At 34.6% G+C, this 19,880-nt stretch overlaps 1 protein-coding gene across 1 annotated transcript in view; it reads right to left on the reverse strand.

Annotated features, from left to right (window-relative positions):
• Window positions 1–455: 455 nt before the first annotated feature.
• LOC132743034 (contactin-3-like) overlaps window positions 456–19,880 on the reverse strand; it is a 53,071-nt gene continuing 33,646 nt past the window's right edge. The window contains exons 15-25 of the mRNA XM_060731545.1: window positions 16,917–17,083; window positions 16,585–16,711; window positions 14,245–14,418; window positions 13,909–14,070; window positions 10,753–10,850; window positions 10,011–10,097; window positions 9,479–9,688; window positions 5,590–5,779; window positions 3,344–3,459; window positions 2,996–3,173; window positions 456–707 (exon numbers count right to left, since the gene is read on the reverse strand). Of these exons, the coding sequence (XP_060587528.1) occupies window positions 571–707; window positions 2,996–3,173; window positions 3,344–3,459; window positions 5,590–5,779; window positions 9,479–9,688; window positions 10,011–10,097; window positions 10,753–10,850; window positions 13,909–14,070; window positions 14,245–14,418; window positions 16,585–16,711; window positions 16,917–17,083 (1,646 nt within the window). The 3' untranslated portion in view covers window positions 456–570. The remainder of the gene's footprint in view (window positions 708–2,995; window positions 3,174–3,343; window positions 3,460–5,589; window positions 5,780–9,478; window positions 9,689–10,010; window positions 10,098–10,752; window positions 10,851–13,908; window positions 14,071–14,244; window positions 14,419–16,584; window positions 16,712–16,916; window positions 17,084–19,880) is intronic.

Raw genomic sequence — 19,880 nt, forward strand, 5'->3', positions numbered from 1 at the left:
GACAAACAATTTTAAGTTTTGCCAGACAAAAATTTATTTGGTTTTGAATGTCATCTATCAATATAATGTAAATTTTCAGACCATATTCTATCTAAACGTTCATCAACATTATTGTTCGTCTGCCAACTCCTTTCGATATATGTTCGCTTACCAACTCTATTACAAGTAGAGAAACTGAAAGCGAACAGCATGGATCCTGATCAGACGGCGCGGAGGCGCAGGCTGGTCTGGATCCATGCTGGTCGCAAACGCATTATGTTGGTTTTGTCGTGACGCGGCTCATATGTAGTTGAAACTAGTATTATTTTAACCATATTGGGTTGGATCCATGCTGGTCGCAAAACCATTATGCTGGTTTTGTCATGGCGCGACTCATATATGCTTCTGTCTGGAATTATCTACCCATTAAAACACTTATATACCTGTATATATACCGGTCTGATATATGTCAACAATTTAAACAAGATACCGTTCTCTTTAACTTATCAACATACAAAGAGAAAAAATTATAAATGTAAATAAAGGTTAAAAAGCATCCCTGGATATTTGAGTTAAATATGTATAAACAAATTAAAGTAGAATGTGGAGATGAAGCAAAGGTAAGAGAAACAATAAACACACTGAAATATATAATGATGATGCTGTGCCACACTCTTCTTGTGAGAAACAAAATCTTGTTGTTGTCGGGTCAAACGGTACATTTCCCCCTGTAATATAAACAAAACATGTCTTACATCTCATTTTAGGGGGCAGGGGACATATTGGAATGATGGCTCCGGTCAAATTTGTTCATAACTTAGACATGGTGTTTTTAAGGTATTGAAAACTTTTGATATTTCTCCTTTATTTTAATTCTTTTATGTTTGTGTGTAGGAAATTAGCCGGGTTTTTTTTGTGATTTTAAACCAAAACTAAGCATTTTGGTAGCTTTGTATATACATGTAATTTTGAAATACTTGGAATTGTGTTTTTGGCCACACTGAACTACAAAATTGTTCATTTTTAGCTGCCCCTTATATCATATATGAACATTTGTCCACAACAAAGGAAATAGGTCAATATTGCCACGTACTTTTTCCTCTTCTTAACAATTATTCAGATTATTACTAGAAATATTACATTGTACAGAAATATGTCCCTTCTTTAAGGAAACATGTTTTTATGATCTAATTTTCCGGATAACATTAGCGGACTGTTTAATTATTATTTGCTTTTAAACAGCATTTCAGAAGATTTTGTAGATTAATATAAGTGCACAATTATGTTGTACTGCTGTCATTACACGCCATTTCGGACTACCAAATATTTTAGTTAACAGATCATTCGGAACACCACGACCATTATCAAGTCGGAAACAAGAAGATTCGAAATAGTTCTATCACAAAACTTGGGTATTAGGAAAATCAAAAGATGTAATCTGTGCAGACATTTAATTTAGAAATGTGATATTACTTAGATAACAATTGAAAAACAATTGAAAAAGATGACCGACAGTCGATATTCAAGATACAAATTAATCGACAGCATCACGGGAGGCGGAACTATTACACGAAGGATGGAGTTCTTATGATAAATTGTCAGGAATTCATAATAACCATTTTTCAATAAAGTTTTCCGACTAAATTCGCAACGTTTTCCAGGAACCCCGTGACAGTTATCACAAGTACTCCTGACAAGTTATAAGAACTACACCCCTCGTGTAACAGTTCCCCCGTGAGCATGTCCTCTAAATAAATTAGGGACACTGTTACCACAATGGTGTATATACATGTATACTACTTATTTCGGACGCTTTGTGACCGGTCACTACACCTGAAGTCATCTCATTGAATAATACGATCCAAGGGCAATGAGAAATTCCTTGGTGAAGTTTGACTTAAATCATGTTTCGTAAGTAGTCGGTAGTTTACATGCAGAAAAAATAATTTCTGGCTAGCTTATTATGAAAGCCGGTAAAAAGGACAGTCAAGATATTATTACCATTGGCCTAAAATCAAACAAGGATCTGAAGGAGCACAACAACAAGGTGAAGTTGTACAACACAAATAAACTCATTTTAGTGTGTTACCTTGAACAGTAAAGAATTTTAGTGTGTTACTGTAAAATAAAGGTTTTTAATTGTGTTTCCTTCTACAGAATTATAACGGATTTTGGCGTGTTACCTTAAACCTTCTACAGTAAAATAAAGGATTTTAGTTTTTTTCTACAATAAATTTAAAGGATATTGGTGTGTTACCTTCTATAGTTCTACAGTAATATAAAGCATTTTCGTGTGTTACATTCTGCCGTAAAATAAAGCTTTTTACTACAATAAAATAAAGGATTTTAGTGTGTTACCTTCTACAGTAATATAAAGCATTTTCGTGTGTTACATTCTGCAGTAAAATAAAGGTTTTTTACTACAATAAAATAAAGGATTTAAGTGTGTTACCTTCTACAGTAATATAAAGCATTTCCGTGTGTTACATTCTGCCGTAAAATAAAGGTTTTTTACTACAATAAAATAAAGGATTTTAGTGTGTTACCTTCTACAGTAATATAAAGCATTTTCGTGTGTTACATTCTGCAGTAAAATAAAGGTTTTTTACTACAATAAAATAAAGGATTTAAGTGTGTTACCTTCTACAGTAATATAAAGCATTTTCGTGTGTTACATTCTGCAGTAAAATAAAGGTTTTTTACTACAATAAAATAAAGGATTTAAGTGTGTTACCTTCTACAGTAATATAAAGCATTTCCGTGTGTTACATTCTGCAGTAAAATAAAGGTTTTTTACCTTAATAAAATAAAGGATTTAAGTGTGTTACCTTCTACAGTAATATAAAGCATTTTCGTGTGTTACATTCTGCAGTAAAATAAAGGTTTTTTACTACAATAAAATAAAGGATTTTAGTGTGTTACCTTCTACAGTAATATAAAGCATTTCCGTGTGTTACATTCTGCAGTAAAATAAAGGTTTTTTACTACAATAAAATAAAGGATTTTAGTGTGTTACCTTCTACAGTAAAATATATATGAGGACTGAGTGTACCGTCTCCACCAGCACTATAACCAAGCACTCGGAGGACATATACAGTGTGTGTTTGGAGACCGTCAATAACAGCTTCTCTCACTTTGTCTACAGTGACATCTCGAGCTGTTCTTATATCCTCCTGGATCTTCCAAATACGTAACTAAAGTGAAAATAACTTAATACTTTATTACTGCAATATGTACTTGCCATTAATAAAAAAACTACTATTTCAAATATTATTTGAATGAAATACATAATGGAAATATTAAATAACAAACAAACACTCGAGAACAACTATAAGGAGCAGAGAAATCATATATAAAAGCTTACAATATATCCCATCAGTGACTCTTGATTAAACAGCGTGCTAACTCCCTGCCAGGTGACTTTTACCGAATGTTTGCCGTGCGGCCAAACTTTCACGTGCCGTGGGTAGTCTACCGGTGCTAGATATAAAGAATAAAAGATAAACAATTTCTGGATTTTTTTATGATAACACCTAATTATTTTTAAATCATTACAATAATTACTTATTTATACCGCGCAATACACCATGCATTATTTTGAGAATTAAGGATCGGACATGGAGCGGGCAAATAGCAAGAAACTATGGAAGCTAGGACATAGTTTCTTCCACTTTCACTTCATGCTTTCTATTTAATAGATAAGCTTTCAAATAAGAGGTACTTTTGCCTACTTAAACTGATAACGTTTTAACTAAATGTTACGTTCAAATAGATCAAAAGTGTTAAGATTCAACATATTAAACAGAATCAGTAAGCCAAACTTCTAATACCTAAATTAAGACTTCTAAACCATCCCCCGATTGAATTTAATGAATGTTGTTTGTATTTCTAAATGTGGATCTGCAGATGATGTGTGTCTAAAATATATTGGAACTTTTAGATAAAATAGATATGAGCAAGTAATTATTCTGATCCATATAAGGAGAACAGTCAGAACTAAAGCTATCACTGAAGGTGAATAATACCCTCACCAACAACTTTGACTTTTTACAAAATAAGCGGTCTGAAGAAAAATTTGAACTCAACCTATAGTAAACGAAGCATCAATTCGCAAACCAAAAATTATTTCAATTAATTGCAATAAAAACCTGGGGCCTTCATATCGGCTTGCTATATACCAAGTTTGATTACAATATCTCATTCCTAACTCTAGTTATTGCACGGAAACCATTTTTCTATTTTTATCAACGATGCATTTTACTCCAGGAGCTCCAAATGCAATACCAATCGGGCTCTTCATATAAGTTTCTTATACACAATTTGATTGCAATATCTCATTCCTAACTCTAGTTGTCCGGAAACAATATTTTTCTATTTTTAGTAACGGCGACCTTAACCTTGACCCCAGAGGGTCCAAATGCAATAAAAACCGGGGTCTTTATATAAGCTTACTATACACCAAGTTTGATTACAGTATCTCATTCCTAACTCTAGTTATTGTCCGGAAACCATTTTTCTATTTTTAGTAATGGTGACCTTGATCCCAGGGTCCAAATTCCAATTTCCCAATTCCCGGGGTTTAATAACTTCTATACACCAAATTTTAAATTTCAATATTTTCATTTCCTTTAAATTTATTTTTCCCAAACCCTTTTTCTATTTTTTATCAACGATGGGCCCTTTATCCCCAAAGGGGCCAACACCCAAATACCAACCGGTTTTCCCCAAAGGGTTTCTATATACCCAAAATTTGTTACAAATACCCCTTCCAAAAATCTATTATCTCCCCGAAAAAACCCTTTATACCGGGGTGACCATGGGCCACCCCACATTTTTAGCTTCCCTTTGGGGCAGCAAAAATTTACAAAAATTTCTTTTAAAAAGTCATTTTTAATCCTAGGGGCCCCCCCTTTCCCTTGAATACTAAATTTTGAAAAATTAATTTTAAAAATTTTTTTGTAACTTTCTTTGGAGGAGGGGGTAGCTTAAATTATATCAAATCAAAAACGTCTTATCCCTGTGATAGGAGATGATTAATTCTTTCAGGATTTAATCTCAGACGGATAAAATAATATTGCATTGACACAGTTACTGATGGTGAACACACAACAGGTCCTGAATTACGAAAAAATATATATGCCATAATTCTGTAGCCCAGGCTTTTTTGTTATATACTATAGCCGCCCTTCGTAAAAACAGACATATGTAATATGAGTTTGTTAAAAGTGCAGGCAAATGTTCGAGCCTTTGACAGTTTCCTGGTATATGTTAACTGGTAAATAACATGCACACTATGCTAAAACCACATTCATTTTTTTCTGAATTTGTTTGTTTACTTCAAGAAATTGCGCAATATTTATGGTGTTCTTTTTTTACCATATGAGAATCGGAGCTTAAATCTCCTATTTGAAAACTGCTATACTGACTACTTAATAGTTTCACTTAATGATTTTTCTTAATAGATATTGTGCACAATATCAAAATATAAAGATAAGTAAAACACAGGAAGGGCAGAGTGGACTATATGTATACGAAATGATTTTTTTTTACTTTGCCATGTATCGCTTGGCTCGTACAAAACCTTTGAATACACTGTAATTTAAACTGTACCTAGATGTAACGTTTCAGCCAGTCGAATCTCTCCAATTGGACCAACACCAGCATAATTCATAACTTGTACTGATGCCCAATAATTTGTGTTATCCTGTAAACCTATAATGATGGCTGAATCATGTTGACCGTACAGATCTCTCCACATAACAAACTCTGGAAAGTCGTCGTGCCAATATCTTACCTGATATAAAACATTAATTAAATGAGCCGCGCCACGACAAAACCAACATAATGGGTTTGCGACCAGCATGGATCCAGACCAGCCTGCGCAGGCTGGTCTGGATCCATGCTGATCGCAAACCCATTATGTTGGTTTTGTCGTGATACGGCTCAAATATATTTTATCAGTAAGAGAAAGTTAACTATATGATAACTTCTAGTGCCGACCAAATTCTTAATCGGTTGACTACACACACGATTCTGGTATCATTTGAAAGCAGATGCTTTGAAGCATAGCATTGTTTACACACATGAAAGAACCAGAAGCTAAAATAGAAAATATTCTTTATATTGCATTACAAATAACCTCACTCGCATATATTTTAAAAAATTCTAACTAAAAAATCTAAGGATTCTGGTTTTTTTTCAAATCCCCAAGGGGGAAAGACTTTCTTTTTTGAGCGAATGCTTAATATGGTTTTCCAAAAAATTTAACGTTTCTTTTTAAACCATCACAGATAAAAATTAAATAAATTCTGTATTAATTCTTACACTATTTTTCTTTTTAAAAAAAAAAATAATTTTTTCCTTGCCCCTTTAGTCTTCCCCTTTTAAACTTTCCCCCGAGTTTTTCTACATTCCCAAATAAAAAACTATTCAATTAGATCACAGTCTCCCCCTAATCACACCGGGGAAACACTACAGTAACATTTGAAATCATTGTAATTATAATATATCTACATATATTTAATATATGACAAATTTTCCTTTTTTCATTTCCACGATCAAATTGGCCACAATCAGTTTTGGCCCAAATTAAATGTACATGTAAATTCGATATTTTGAATTTTGTGGGGCCCCTTTTTATTTTGCAATGCCCTTTATTGCATTCGCTAAATTCCACCCAATACCCTAAAGTCCCAACCACCGCAAATGGGCGCCAAAACTTCACTTGCCCAAATGTAACGTTTAAAAATTTGCACGAAATTTTTTTTTTCCTTAGGTTTTCCCAACACTACCCTTAAATGTTTTCCAAGAAATTTTATTTTTTGATAAAAATTTAATTTCTTTTATTTTATATTACAAAAAAAATAATAAATGGGGTGTATTTTATTTAGTTTAAATTTTGGAAAAAATTAAATAAAAGTCCCCCAATCTGGGTATCAAAAGGGGCCTTTCTTTTTGGGCATATTATAACCAAAACTGCCCAAATTAAATTCTTTTATACTTTGTCATCTACTTTCCCCCCACAGCTTTATTTCAATTCCACCCGAGGGCTTAGGGAATTCTTTTTATTAGTTTTTTTATTTAGCCCCCCCTTCCTTCCCCCGGGCCAAAAAATGGAACAACCCCAATTTTTTTCTTCCCAGTAAATCTAAAAATCCCCCATTTTTCCCCTTTAAAACTTCGGGCGACCTTAAAAAACCACAAAAAAAACTTCGTTTCAAAAACTTTCCATTACAAATATTCCGCCCTCACAAATACGCCGCTTTCACAAATACATTGCCCTTACAAATATTCCGCCCTAACAAATACATTGCTTCACGAATACCCCTTCCTTACAAATATTTTTCCCTCACAAAAACCCCGCTTTCACAAATACATCACCCATTCAGATATTCCGCCCTCACAAATACTCTGTTTTCATAAATATGTCACCATTTAAAATATTCCGACCTTAAAAATACTTCGCTTTAACAAATACCCCACCCTTACAAATAAACCGCCCTCACAAATACCCCGCTTTCACAAATACCCCTACCTTACTAATAATCCCACTTTACAAATACCCCACCCTTACAAATAATCCCCCTCACAAATACCCGCTTTCACAAATACCCAACCCTTACAAATAACCCCACTTTACAAATACCCCACCCTTAAAAATAAACCGCCCTCACAAATACCCCGCTTTCACAAATATCCCACCCTTACAAATAATCCCCCTCACAAATACCCCGCTTTCACAAATATCCCACCCTTACAAATAATCCCCTCACAAATACCCCGCTTTCACAAATATCTACACCCTTACAAATAATCCCCCTCACAAAATACCCCCCCTTACAAATAATCCCCCCCACACAAAATATCCCGCTTTCACAAATACCCACCCTTTCAAATAATCCCCCCTTACAAATACCCCGCCTTCACAAATACCCCACCCTTACAAATAAACCGCCCTCGCAAATATCCCCTTTCACAAATATCCCCACCCTTACAAATAACCCCCCCCCTCACAAATACCCCGCTTTCCACCCCTTACAAATAATCCCCCCTCACAAATACCTCGCTTTCACAAATATCCCACCCTTTACAAATAATCCCCCCTTTCACAAATACCCCGCTTTCACAAATACCCCACCCTTACAAATAAACCGCCCTTACAAATATCCCGCTTTCACAAATATCCCACCCTTACAAATACCCCCCCCCCCTCACAAACACCCCGCTTTCACAAAATATCCCACCCTTACAAATAACCCCCCTCACAAATACCCACGCTTCCCTTACCCTTAAAAAAAACCCCCCTTACAAATACCCGCTTTCACAAATACCCCACCCTTACAAATAATCCCCCCTCACAAATACCCCGCTTTCACAAATATCCACCCTTACAAATAACCCCCCCCTCACAAATACCCACCCTTACAAAAAAAACCCTCACAAATACCCCGCTTTCTCAAATACCCCACCCTTACAAAAAATCCCGCTTTCACAAATCCCCACCTTTACAAATAAACCGCCCTCACAAATACCCCGCTTTCACAAATATCCCACCCTTACAAAAATCCTCCCCTCACAAATGCCCCGCTTTCACAAATACCCAACCCTTACAAATAATCCCCCCTCAATAAATACCGCGCTTTCACAAATACCCCACCCTTACAAATAACCCGCTTTCACAAATACCCCACCCATACAAATAAACCGCCCTCACAAATACCCCGCTTTCACAAATACCCCACCCTTACAAATAATCCTCCCTCACAAATGCCCCGCTTTCACAAATATCCCACTCTTACAAATAATCCCCCCTCATAAATACCGCGCTTTCACAAATATCCCACCCTTACAAATAATCCCCCCTCACAAATACACCACCCATACAAATAGGTAAACCGCCCTCACAAATACCCCGCTTTCACAAATACCACACCCTTACAAATATTCCCCCCTCACAAATACCCCGCTTTCACAAATACCCCAACATTACAAATATTCTCACTCTGCTCTCACAAATACACCGCTTTTACAAATACCCCACCCTAACAAACATTCCCCCTCACAAATACTCAGCCCTAATGAATACCCCATCTTTACAAATATCCCACCCTCACAAAAAATACTCTGCCATCACAAACATTCCACCCTCACAAATTATAGGACCTCACAAATTACCATTTGCTCATGAATTATATAAAAGAATAACAAATCAAATTTATACTCTATAAAATATAATATTTTCTTCAAAAGGCAGCGTAAGCTCTGGTAGCACAGTAAGGGCCAGAGCGACACAACGAAACTCGAAACAACCATGGTGTCAAGTCAAAAATACTTTTTTGAAAAGTTAAAAGTACGATGGTGCAAAACGATATAACGTAACGGTGTAAGGTGGTAACAACACGACATTATATCGACTTTTCAATATCATGGTATCGTTATGTCGACTTTTTACCTTCATACTTCCGATTTAGCGAACACATTATTTCAAAATTTTAAAAACAGGATAAACTATTTTTATGTGACAACAAGTGTAATTTAGTTCAAGTTGATGATACTTACTGCCTTCTGCAGACATAATGATATGTTCGGTGGAATTTGGTCCACTCCCATGCTCGTTAAATGCCCCCACCTTTACCGAATATTCAATATAATAATTGTCCAACCCAACAAGATGTGTATACATGGAACTCTCGGCGCCATCTATCTTTTTCTAGAAATGAAATATAAAATTGTTAACTATAATTCTCTTGTTCACATATTTAAATGTTTAAAAGGTAAAAATAAAACGCTATATAGTTTTACTTTTACTGACATAATCAGTATTTATTTATTTACATGTTTATGAATTTATATCTCAAAGAATATTTTGCAAAATGGAACGATTTTATTGTATAAAGTATACTTTTAACCGCTGATTCCATTTTAGCAATCTTGCATTTCCGAACCAATGGACCCGTGACATAATTTGGCATTTCGCTTCCTTCATATATCAAGATATCTAAATAACATATACGTATATAATAGTATCTTACATGGAACCATTCTTTGGGGTCATCTTTTTTACGAAAGTATACATTATATCCCACACCAGATCCACTGTACTCCGATACATCAAGAGGCTTGAAAATATACAGTAACAAAAATGTAAAAAAGTCGTCTCGACCCTTTACCTGTACATATAATACGACTAAGACATTATAATTAGTGAAATTATGCTCATTTTTTTCTCAAATTGAGCTGAATTGACTATATATTTCAAAAGTTTGACTGTTAAAATGTTGATTGACCAAATGTTGATACTGAAAATGCTAAGGATCAAATTTTTATCTGCCTAAAATATAAAAAGACTGCCCTCATTCTTTTTATAAATTGAAAGTTACAGGTACATTCCAATGGATTACTACAGAAATTCCCTATGTGTTATTTGTCTATATTATAAAATTGAATGGAATTATGGCAAGATGTAAACTATTGTGAATTCATCTGTTCATTGTACTCCGTGTACAGTGAATGAGCATAATGTCACTTTAAATGATTGCCAAATGTATATAACACAAACATGTTCAATCTTTACAAATTTATTATAATACTACATGATTTAGTTACTTTTATTTTGTTGTGCTGGTTAACGTTTTGGGCACAAACAACATTATTTGCAATATTTTCTATTATCTCACATACGCAGATTTTAAATGTAAAAAGTTCACAGGTTTCATACTTAAGAACTTAAAATACGTTTCCATCTTATAACAATCACATATTAAAATAACTTACATCCCAAACAATATTTAATGTTCCAACTTTGCCTTCGTCAAAGCCGCGAATATTTTTGGGTATAGTAACTGGAGCTCTAGCCGGAGTTTTGATGGACACTAGGAAAAACAGACAGATATAATCATAAAATGAGCCGCGCCACGACAAAACCAGCATGATGGGTTTGCGACCAGCATGGATCCAGACCAGCCTGCGCATCCGCGCAGTCTTATCAGGATCCATGTTGTTTGCTTACCAACTCTATAAAAAGAGTAGAGAAACTGATAGCGAACAGCATGGATCCTGATCAGACTGAGCGGATGCGCATGCTGGTCTGGATCCATGCTGGTCGCAAACACACTATGTTGGTTTTGTCATGACGCGGCTCAAATAGTACATGACAGATACGGTATTGTTTCAGGACATCTATTTGGGTAAAGAGAGCTATATCACAGGACAGGAACTGTAACACGAAAGATGGAGTTCTAATGATAACTTGTCAGGAGTTCTTGTGATAACTGGCACTGAGTTCGTCAGAAAACTTTTGTATAATATAGTCAAAAATGGTTTATTTTCATCTGTAAAAAGAGAGTTTTAGGTGCAGAATTAAATTGTAATGATTTAGCTTACCATACATCTTGTATTATGTGCCAATAACTAATTCATAATCTGGTGGTTTTGAGATGTAAAATTTCCAAATAATTTGCCAATTCGCACGTATTCTGGTCTTCATCCTTGCCATACTTAATTTCTTAATTATAATGCAAATTGCAAACACAACGTTTCATACACACTGGCAGTAACAAAAGTTATTATTATGCGCTAAATCTGTAGTCCTACTGAAGGTGTATCGAATCACTCACAGAATGTTCCGTTTTATAATTTAATGTAACTTTCTAAGTGGAATAAGCCAAATGATATACATGTAACATATGCACAGGTTATCCGGAGTATTATCATAGTTTGGGGACCTGTCACATTAAATCGTATACATATACATGCACAGTGCGTTACCTGAAGTGCATGTATTAGTTACACGCACTCGAAAGCATGCCCATTGATTGGCTCATTTTTGCTGGGGTTTTTAATATCCTTATATTTCATTTAATATCTTTACAAAGCTCACAACTGTCTTGCACGTGATCATGACCTAAATAATTTCATAAATATCTCTGAAAATCATGACCTTTAGACTAACTCCCAGCTATTGAATATTTTACATAAAATTGCATTATATGTATAAGGCATTCCAATGTAAGTTGTTTCCTTTCACGCAAAAAGATTTTTAAGGTATTTACTATATGTACATAATGAAAATCAATGACCCTGGGGCGGGGCCAATTTTGACCCAAGGGCTACAATTTGAACAATCTTAGAAGAGGTCCACTACACAATGTTTCATGAAAAATATCTAACCTCTAGCCTTTGTCCATTCGGAGAAGAAATTTTTAAGTTATTATTATATACACATAAGGAAAACCTATGACCCCCAGGACCGGGCCAATTTTGACACTTGAGGCAAAATTTGAACAACTTTGTCAGAGGACCTATAGATGCTATTATATACCAAATATCAAAGCTCTTAAAGCCTTGTACTTTCAGACAAAAAGACTTTTCAAGTTTTTATAATATGTACATAATGAAAATCAATGACCCCCAGGGCAGGGCCAATTTTGACCTCAAGGGCTATAATTTGAACAATCTTGGTAGAGGTCCACTACACAATGTTTCATACCAAATGCCTAATACAGCCTTTGTCAATACAGAGAAGAATATTCTTTATGATTTAACTATATGCATTCATGGTAAATCTATGACCATCCCCGGGGTAGGGCCAATTTTGAACAAGTTTGGTAGAGGACCTATAGATGACATCATATAACAAATATCAAAGCTCTAAACCTTGTACCTTCAGACAAGAAGATTTTTAAGTTTTGACTATATGTACGAAGTGAAAATCAATGCTAGGGCGGGGCAAATTTTGACCCCAGGGCTATTATTTGAACAATCTTGGTAGAGTTCTACCAGACAACGGCTTATGAAAAATATCTAAGATCTAGGCGGTGTGGGCCTTTACAAGAAGATTTTTTAATTAATTCTCATCGATTCTTTTGATTGCCATGGCAACCATATTTCTGCATGGAATCAAATTCTTTGAACAACTTTGGAAGCCCTTTTCCAAAGGAACAATCCTGCCAAGTTTGGTTGAAATTGGACTAGTGGTTTTTCACACGCACATACGCACGCACGCACACATACACACACACAGAGGTGAATCGGTATATGCCATCGCAGATGCTGCGACGGCATAAAACAATTTTAAAAGTAAATAGCATGCATTATTTTTTCGTTAAAGAATTTCTCTGTTTTTTTTTTTTGCTGCACAACATTATCATAAGAACTATGGGACATCTTCAGAGTTATCATAAGAACTCCAGGACATTTGAAAATTCGGGTATAAGTTAGTTTATGTTTGCAACTTTGCATTATTATTAAGCAAGCTTAATCATTAAACATAAAACTTCCTTTTTAAAGATGAAAATTACCATTTATGACGAACGTTTTTGTAGTATATAGAAAGTTACAGTTATTGCAAGAACTCCTCTATGATATATCATGATATATCAATGGGTGGTGGATGTCTACTACTTATATGTGTCGAACAGTAAAACAAGTTTAGAAATTATATATATACATATAACTACTCGTATAACTTTCTTTTAATCGGGATTTCGTTTATTTAAAAGCCGATTCTTCAACTGTTTAACATCTAACATGCTCTAAATCCATTTTTAAAACCTTATCAAACACATGCTTGACATTTCTTAAGAATTCAATAGTCATGGATTTTTGAGACAAGGCATAGTATGCCTTTAATTATGTTATGCGAGAGTTAGATGAAGAAACATGGATATTGCTGTCTTCAATTAATGATTATTCGTGCAATCATATATAAATAGTTTACTAGTCTGAGATGACACCATGCACGGATAATCAGTCCTAACAGGTTCACCTTTATTTTACGCATTAACCAAGTACATAAACGATTTAATCAATCTACACGTTAGTTGTAAATTGAATGTGTACTAGTCTATGATAAGTCGTTAAAATAAAGTACAAAAATTCAAACCAGTTATTCATGACAAATTCATCTATTTCATCAAGTGATAAACCTACCAGATCCCCAGCTCGCCTCATGACCTCGTCCAAAGCTGTTTATTGCTCGTATTCTAAAGCTGTAATCTATGTTTGGTAATAAACCAGATACTTGTGCTAGTCTCTGGTCGTCTCTCAATCCATAATTTATAGCTTCATTCATAGCTGCAAACTCTAAAACATCTGAAGTTTAGAAGAGAAAAATTATCTTCAACATCGTGCTCAGCAATTTAAAATTACCAATTGATCCAAATCCCATATTTATTTGAAAGATTTACAATGATCTAGTAATTAACATTACAATTCTGGTTGATTGGATTCATTTTAGATATCAGAATATAATGAAAGTATATATACCAGTTGCCACAGTTTTCCATTGTCCAGGGTACAGTCCTATTTCAGCCTCAATATCATAACTGATAATAGCACTGCCGTGACTCATATCTGTAGCTATAGACCACACAATACGGGCAGAGTTTGAGGTAACAGATGTTGAGTCGACATACACACCAGCCGGTGCTCCAGGAGGACCTTAAAATTAAATAGTATCAAATTATTAAATAATACAAGTATATATATTTGTATGTCATTTAATCTTATACATGTATAATCACAAATTGGGAATAACAATATATTTTACAGCGATGTGAAAAAAGTAAGACATGTTAATATAAACAAAATATAGATAGTGTTATAATGCATTTTTATCTATTTGATGGTAAAGCCGCAGACAATATAAATTATCATCAATCGCAACCCGTCAGTATTTGGATAAGGAAGCTGAACCAACCTACGTTAAAAACATGCTGTTGTTGACTAAGTTTATTTCATTATATCGTGTAAACTCATCTTTATTTATAGATTTAAAAGTAAACAGTGCATTATTTTTATACTTATTATCATGGTTACAAAAATGTATTCCTGTTCACAAAGAAAAAATCAGGATCAGGATCAGATGATCCTGATTTTATTTTCATTGTTTTATACAACTAAAATTGATGGTATTATGCTAGAAGTAAATGGTACATATTCGGAATATAAATAATTGCTTACTTGCAAAGAAACCAACCTATTTTGGGGGAAAATCAACAAACAACAAAACAAATACAAAAATAATCTGATCAAAATAAGGATCACTTTCAGGATCAAGATCAAAATTTGGATCAACTGTTAAATGCCCATATCTTGTAAAAATAAGAATAAATTCATTCTAAAATTTCATAAGCATGCTATCTCAAGTCCAGTTTTATTAAGTTAATACTGAATATTTAATCTATGAGGATAAATAATTGAGAATATTTGAGTTTTTAAATTTGATCCTAATCTTGATCCTGATCCTTAAAACTTTGTGAACACGGGGCCTGTTGATATTCATTCCAATTTAGTTATAACTTCAATAAGTGAGTGATTTTCAATTTGATTATGATTGTCAGACATATTTTTGATCAATACTTTAACGGAAAAGTCAATACATTTCTTTGGACATCAAAAATGTATATTCGTTAAACATAATGATGTTTTTAGTTTACATCTAAAACACGTGGTGGAAAAGTCCGAGATTATTATGAATAATCGTCGAAGTGTTCCGATTGATAAATCATCTTATAATCAGTAGGTGTAGATTAGACTTGGCATCCTTTTCCGACGTTCCTTTGCGGCGTTCCTTCGCGGCGAGCACGTCGCTCGGAAGGCATAGGTCACACCAGATGGGTGACCTAGTTAGGTCACTTAGCTGGTGTGACCTAACCAACGGCGAGGGGTGTGGCCATAAATAGAGCTGCTGCTCTCGGAAGAGATACCTTTCCTCTATTGTCAACTATTGTTCATGAAGCGAGGAAATACGTCCTAGAGAAGATCTACGACGGACGACAGCATGAAAAGACCTCTATCGCGGCTCTACGATCGACGACGTTGAAGGCGAATTAAGTCCTCCGTTGCAGGCTCTACGACCAGCAATCGTAACAGAGGCCGATAGTCTGGGACATATGGGTTTACCGGCGCCCAGTATAAATCAAATTAAAACAACAAAAAAAAAGACTAGGCATTACTTTTTACGGCAAGAATATTTAAACACAACCGATAACTCTACAAGTACTCAAAGCATCCACACGAAAATACCCAGGTGCACAACTGCACATGCTGGGCAACATTCATGTAAAGTTTCATGACTCTAGGTCAAATACTTTCTGAGCTACGTAAGACACAAAATGAGAACGGAGGGATGGACGGATGGACGGACAAGGATAAATCTAAATGCCCCCCCCCCCCTTCCCATAGTGGGGGCACAAACACTTAAATAACAGACTTTTATATATGAAAGCGAGGTCACACGTGTGTCAGATTTGGCAACGGGTCTGATGCTTTTAAATAATGTCTTATATACTACGTTTATGCTTAATCGTTGGTCATTTGCTTATTGAAATTTAATTTAATCCTTTAATCGGGATAAAATTAATTGATGTTTAAGGCAATATAATAAACCGTTACGGGCAACACTGTCTTCATATAGATAATACGCATGGTGTCTGATTCCTGGCACATTACGCGTATTCGTCCTGTCACAGTATAAAACGAGTCGAAATGGAATTTTCAGATGTAAACAGACATTCGTCTAGGTAACAATTTATTCCGCTTTAGTGATCACTCCTCCGCAGGCATTTTACGCTTGCGTGAAACCTCACTTGTTACTTATTATACCTTCAACGAACACAAGGGCATGTCTGCTATCTGTATGTATAGTTGTGCGTGCATCACACGTGTATCTGCCCGTGTGTTTGTATTGTGCGTTCAGGATGTATAGACCGTCCAAACCATCCCTCTTGCTCTACAAGAAAAATGTCAGAAATTCAACCCTTTATTTCGTTTCTTTTGTACTACAAGAAAATATTTTACTGTTAATCCGCTTTAACTACATTACTCTCTTATATTAAGTTCTAGTGTACATATGTATTTATATTATCAACATAAATCATCATCTTGCATTACAATTAGCTAAGTCTTCAAAAGATAATCAATTTTATTATAAATACCAGTAAAAAATGTGGGTCATTCACTGTATCTAAAAGATGTTCATTGATTTTCCACTGGTAGGTCAAATCAAATTGTTGATAATCATAGGACGCCTGACAAAACAAGAAAGCCGTGCTGTTGACACGAACTCTTATGTCCAATGGTGCTGTCGTTATACTTATACCCCCTGTAACAATACAATCGTTTAAATAATAGTTAAAATACTGTTGTAAAGATTGTGATAATTATGACAATAAAACATAAACTACTCAACTTTTGCTAAGCATCAAACGTTTCTGACTAAGTTTAATGAAAACCTTATACAAGTCTTCTATATAGTCCAACCGTCTGTGTACAAATATTGACCCCTGAAACATTTATTTTCCAAAGTTTGATTACCCAGGCTCGCCAAGGACTGTTTGTATCATCAACGCATCTATGCAATGTCCTTAATCCAATGTTAGTGCTCAGACGGTGTGTAGAAAGTTGCACGAATGTAGTTTGTGACAAAGAAGACCTATATAAGAATTTCATTGACTCGTTGTCACTTCTAAACAAGTTTGAAATAGACGTGGGGTCATGTAAAAAAGGTAAAGACGAAACTGGAGACACGCTCTCTTCACTCATGAGTCTAGATTTTGCCTAAGCTTTCTTGACAGACATGCAGCAGTCTTGAAAGAAGACCTTGAGAACGTACCAAGCATTTCGATAAGCCCCCACTCGGACTCAGAAAGTTTGCTGTCCACATATTTAAACGAAATACATTGAATACACTTTTAGCACTATGCATCTTTACTAAACATTCGAAGTAAATAATTGTTTTATTGAAATGTACTTATTCACTAGACACAAGTTCATCCTTTTTGAGATTTAACATAGAACGTTTTTCAATAGCCCAAATAGTTATCTACAGGTATATAACTAATAAGAAAGATGTTGATTTAGCAGATATGTCTTTTAAAGGCAAATTTAATTTGTATTCGTTTTAAAGTACTGCATGTGCAACATTGGGGGCCTGCATTTTTTCAGTAATTGCTGACTGTGATATTTTGTTCATAATTTAAGACGTAATGGGTTGTGGGAAAAGTACGAGTTTTTAGGCCTAAACCAGGCAATAAATCTATAAACTTTTCAAATGTGTGAAATTGGCGGCCTAGCAGCGTGAAGTTGTCGGCCCAACGACGTGAAGTTCACGACCTAGCAGACAAGCGGTGTGAAGTTGAGGGCCTAGCAGACAAGCGGCGTGAAGTTGACGGCCTAGTGGTCCAGCGACATATGCCTAAACTTTTAGTGTTGTAGAAGTTTGTCATAGAAATTAAAAACGACTTTTACCTATGCTATAAATACATGTCTTGTCATTTTAAAAGTTATATAAAAAGAACAAAATCACATTGAGAAAGTTATTGAATGTATCAGTTTGTTAAGTTGGCGGCCTAGCAGCCTGACAGCCTAAAACTTATAAGTGTTGAAATGTTATAAAACAATAAAAACGGCGCATGATGAATTTCTTGAGACAATTCTTGCTATTTAAAGGATATATACAAAACACTGATAAAAATTTTTGATTTTCTCCTTTTGGTAAGTTTGCGCGACCTAGGGACGTAAACTTTTAATGTTGAAGAAGTTTGTCAAAGTAATTAAAAAACTCTTTATTAAGATTTTTAGACATATCTTGCCTTTTTAAAGATATATTTTTAGATATTTTTAGGAAAAACTCACATTCAGAAAGATTTTGATTTTATCATTTTTGAAGTTGGCGGCCTAGCGGCCCAGCAGTGTTGAGAAATGTTATAAAAACAATATTAACGGCATTCAGTGAATTTTAAAGACTATTATTCAGCCTAAAATTTCACAGTTGTAGAATCTTTTAAATACAATGCAAGCGGGGATTTCCTGACACAATTCTTGTTAATATATAAAATAAAAATAAAACACTTGAGAGAACTTTTTGATTTTATCATTTTTGTGAAGTTTTGAACTGTGACATACTCCCCTGTTGTATTGAAATTCGTCCTTTTATTTCACAGAGTTACAGAGAAATGTGAATTTATTCTGGTCTATATTCCCAAGAAACTCGGGAACAGGATAGCAATTTACGGCATATAAATCCGATGTAATATAATCTGCTAGTTTAAAACAGAGACATAGATAACAGAGTTAGGCAACTTCCTAGCCAGTTAGAATATCAGGCATAATTGCTAAACTTAAAACTTGTAGCATTGAAGTAAAACTTATTAACCAGATATCAAAATCAGTAAAAGTATACATTTTCTGAAAGCTTATGCATTTGTCTTAGGCTGCAGATAAAAATACAGTTCCCATTTAAATAGATGATACATCAATTTTTAAAGAGGACTACTCATTGATTTTTATTACACAACTTTTCATATGATGAAAAAACTTGCTCAGTGGGTATTTCTGCTATATTTTTCTAAGTGAAATGCAAGGAAAAGTTACCAATATTTTAACATACAGCAATAGATAAAAGATTTAACTTTCAAATGGTGTATAATATAAAAGGATCAAATGTTCATTCATTATGTTTCATTTGCTACAAAAATTTTCACTTTTTAGATAGGCATGAATGATACTTCAATGGAGTATGTAGTAGCTGCTTATCTCTGTTATCTACATCTCTGTTTAAAACAATTACAATTCTGCCAAGGGAGGTTATCACTGTGAGGAGTTTGGAACATTTGGCGCTAGGTTATTTCCCTTTACGAGTATACACATCACAAAATTTAGGTCAGACAACTTTATTTATTTTCATACAGACCTACCTTAAAATTGAGCACATAGACCTACCTTATAATTGAGTATTTACCCGACACATTAAAATGATCTTGGTTTTTTGAAGGGTTGACAGACCAAATTATTCGCAAAATGTCCCGAGATGATTACCCCGAATCCCCCAACCATACACTTTCTACTGATCAAAGAGCTGACTTTATACTTCTTTAAAATGCAAACATCGGAATGAAAAA

Source organism: Ruditapes philippinarum, unplaced genomic scaffold, assembly GCF_026571515.1.
Source record: "Ruditapes philippinarum isolate M1 unplaced genomic scaffold, ASM2657151v2 ctg4311_1_1_1_1, whole genome shotgun sequence".
Lineage (NCBI taxonomy): Eukaryota > Metazoa > Mollusca > Bivalvia > Venerida > Veneridae > Ruditapes > Ruditapes philippinarum.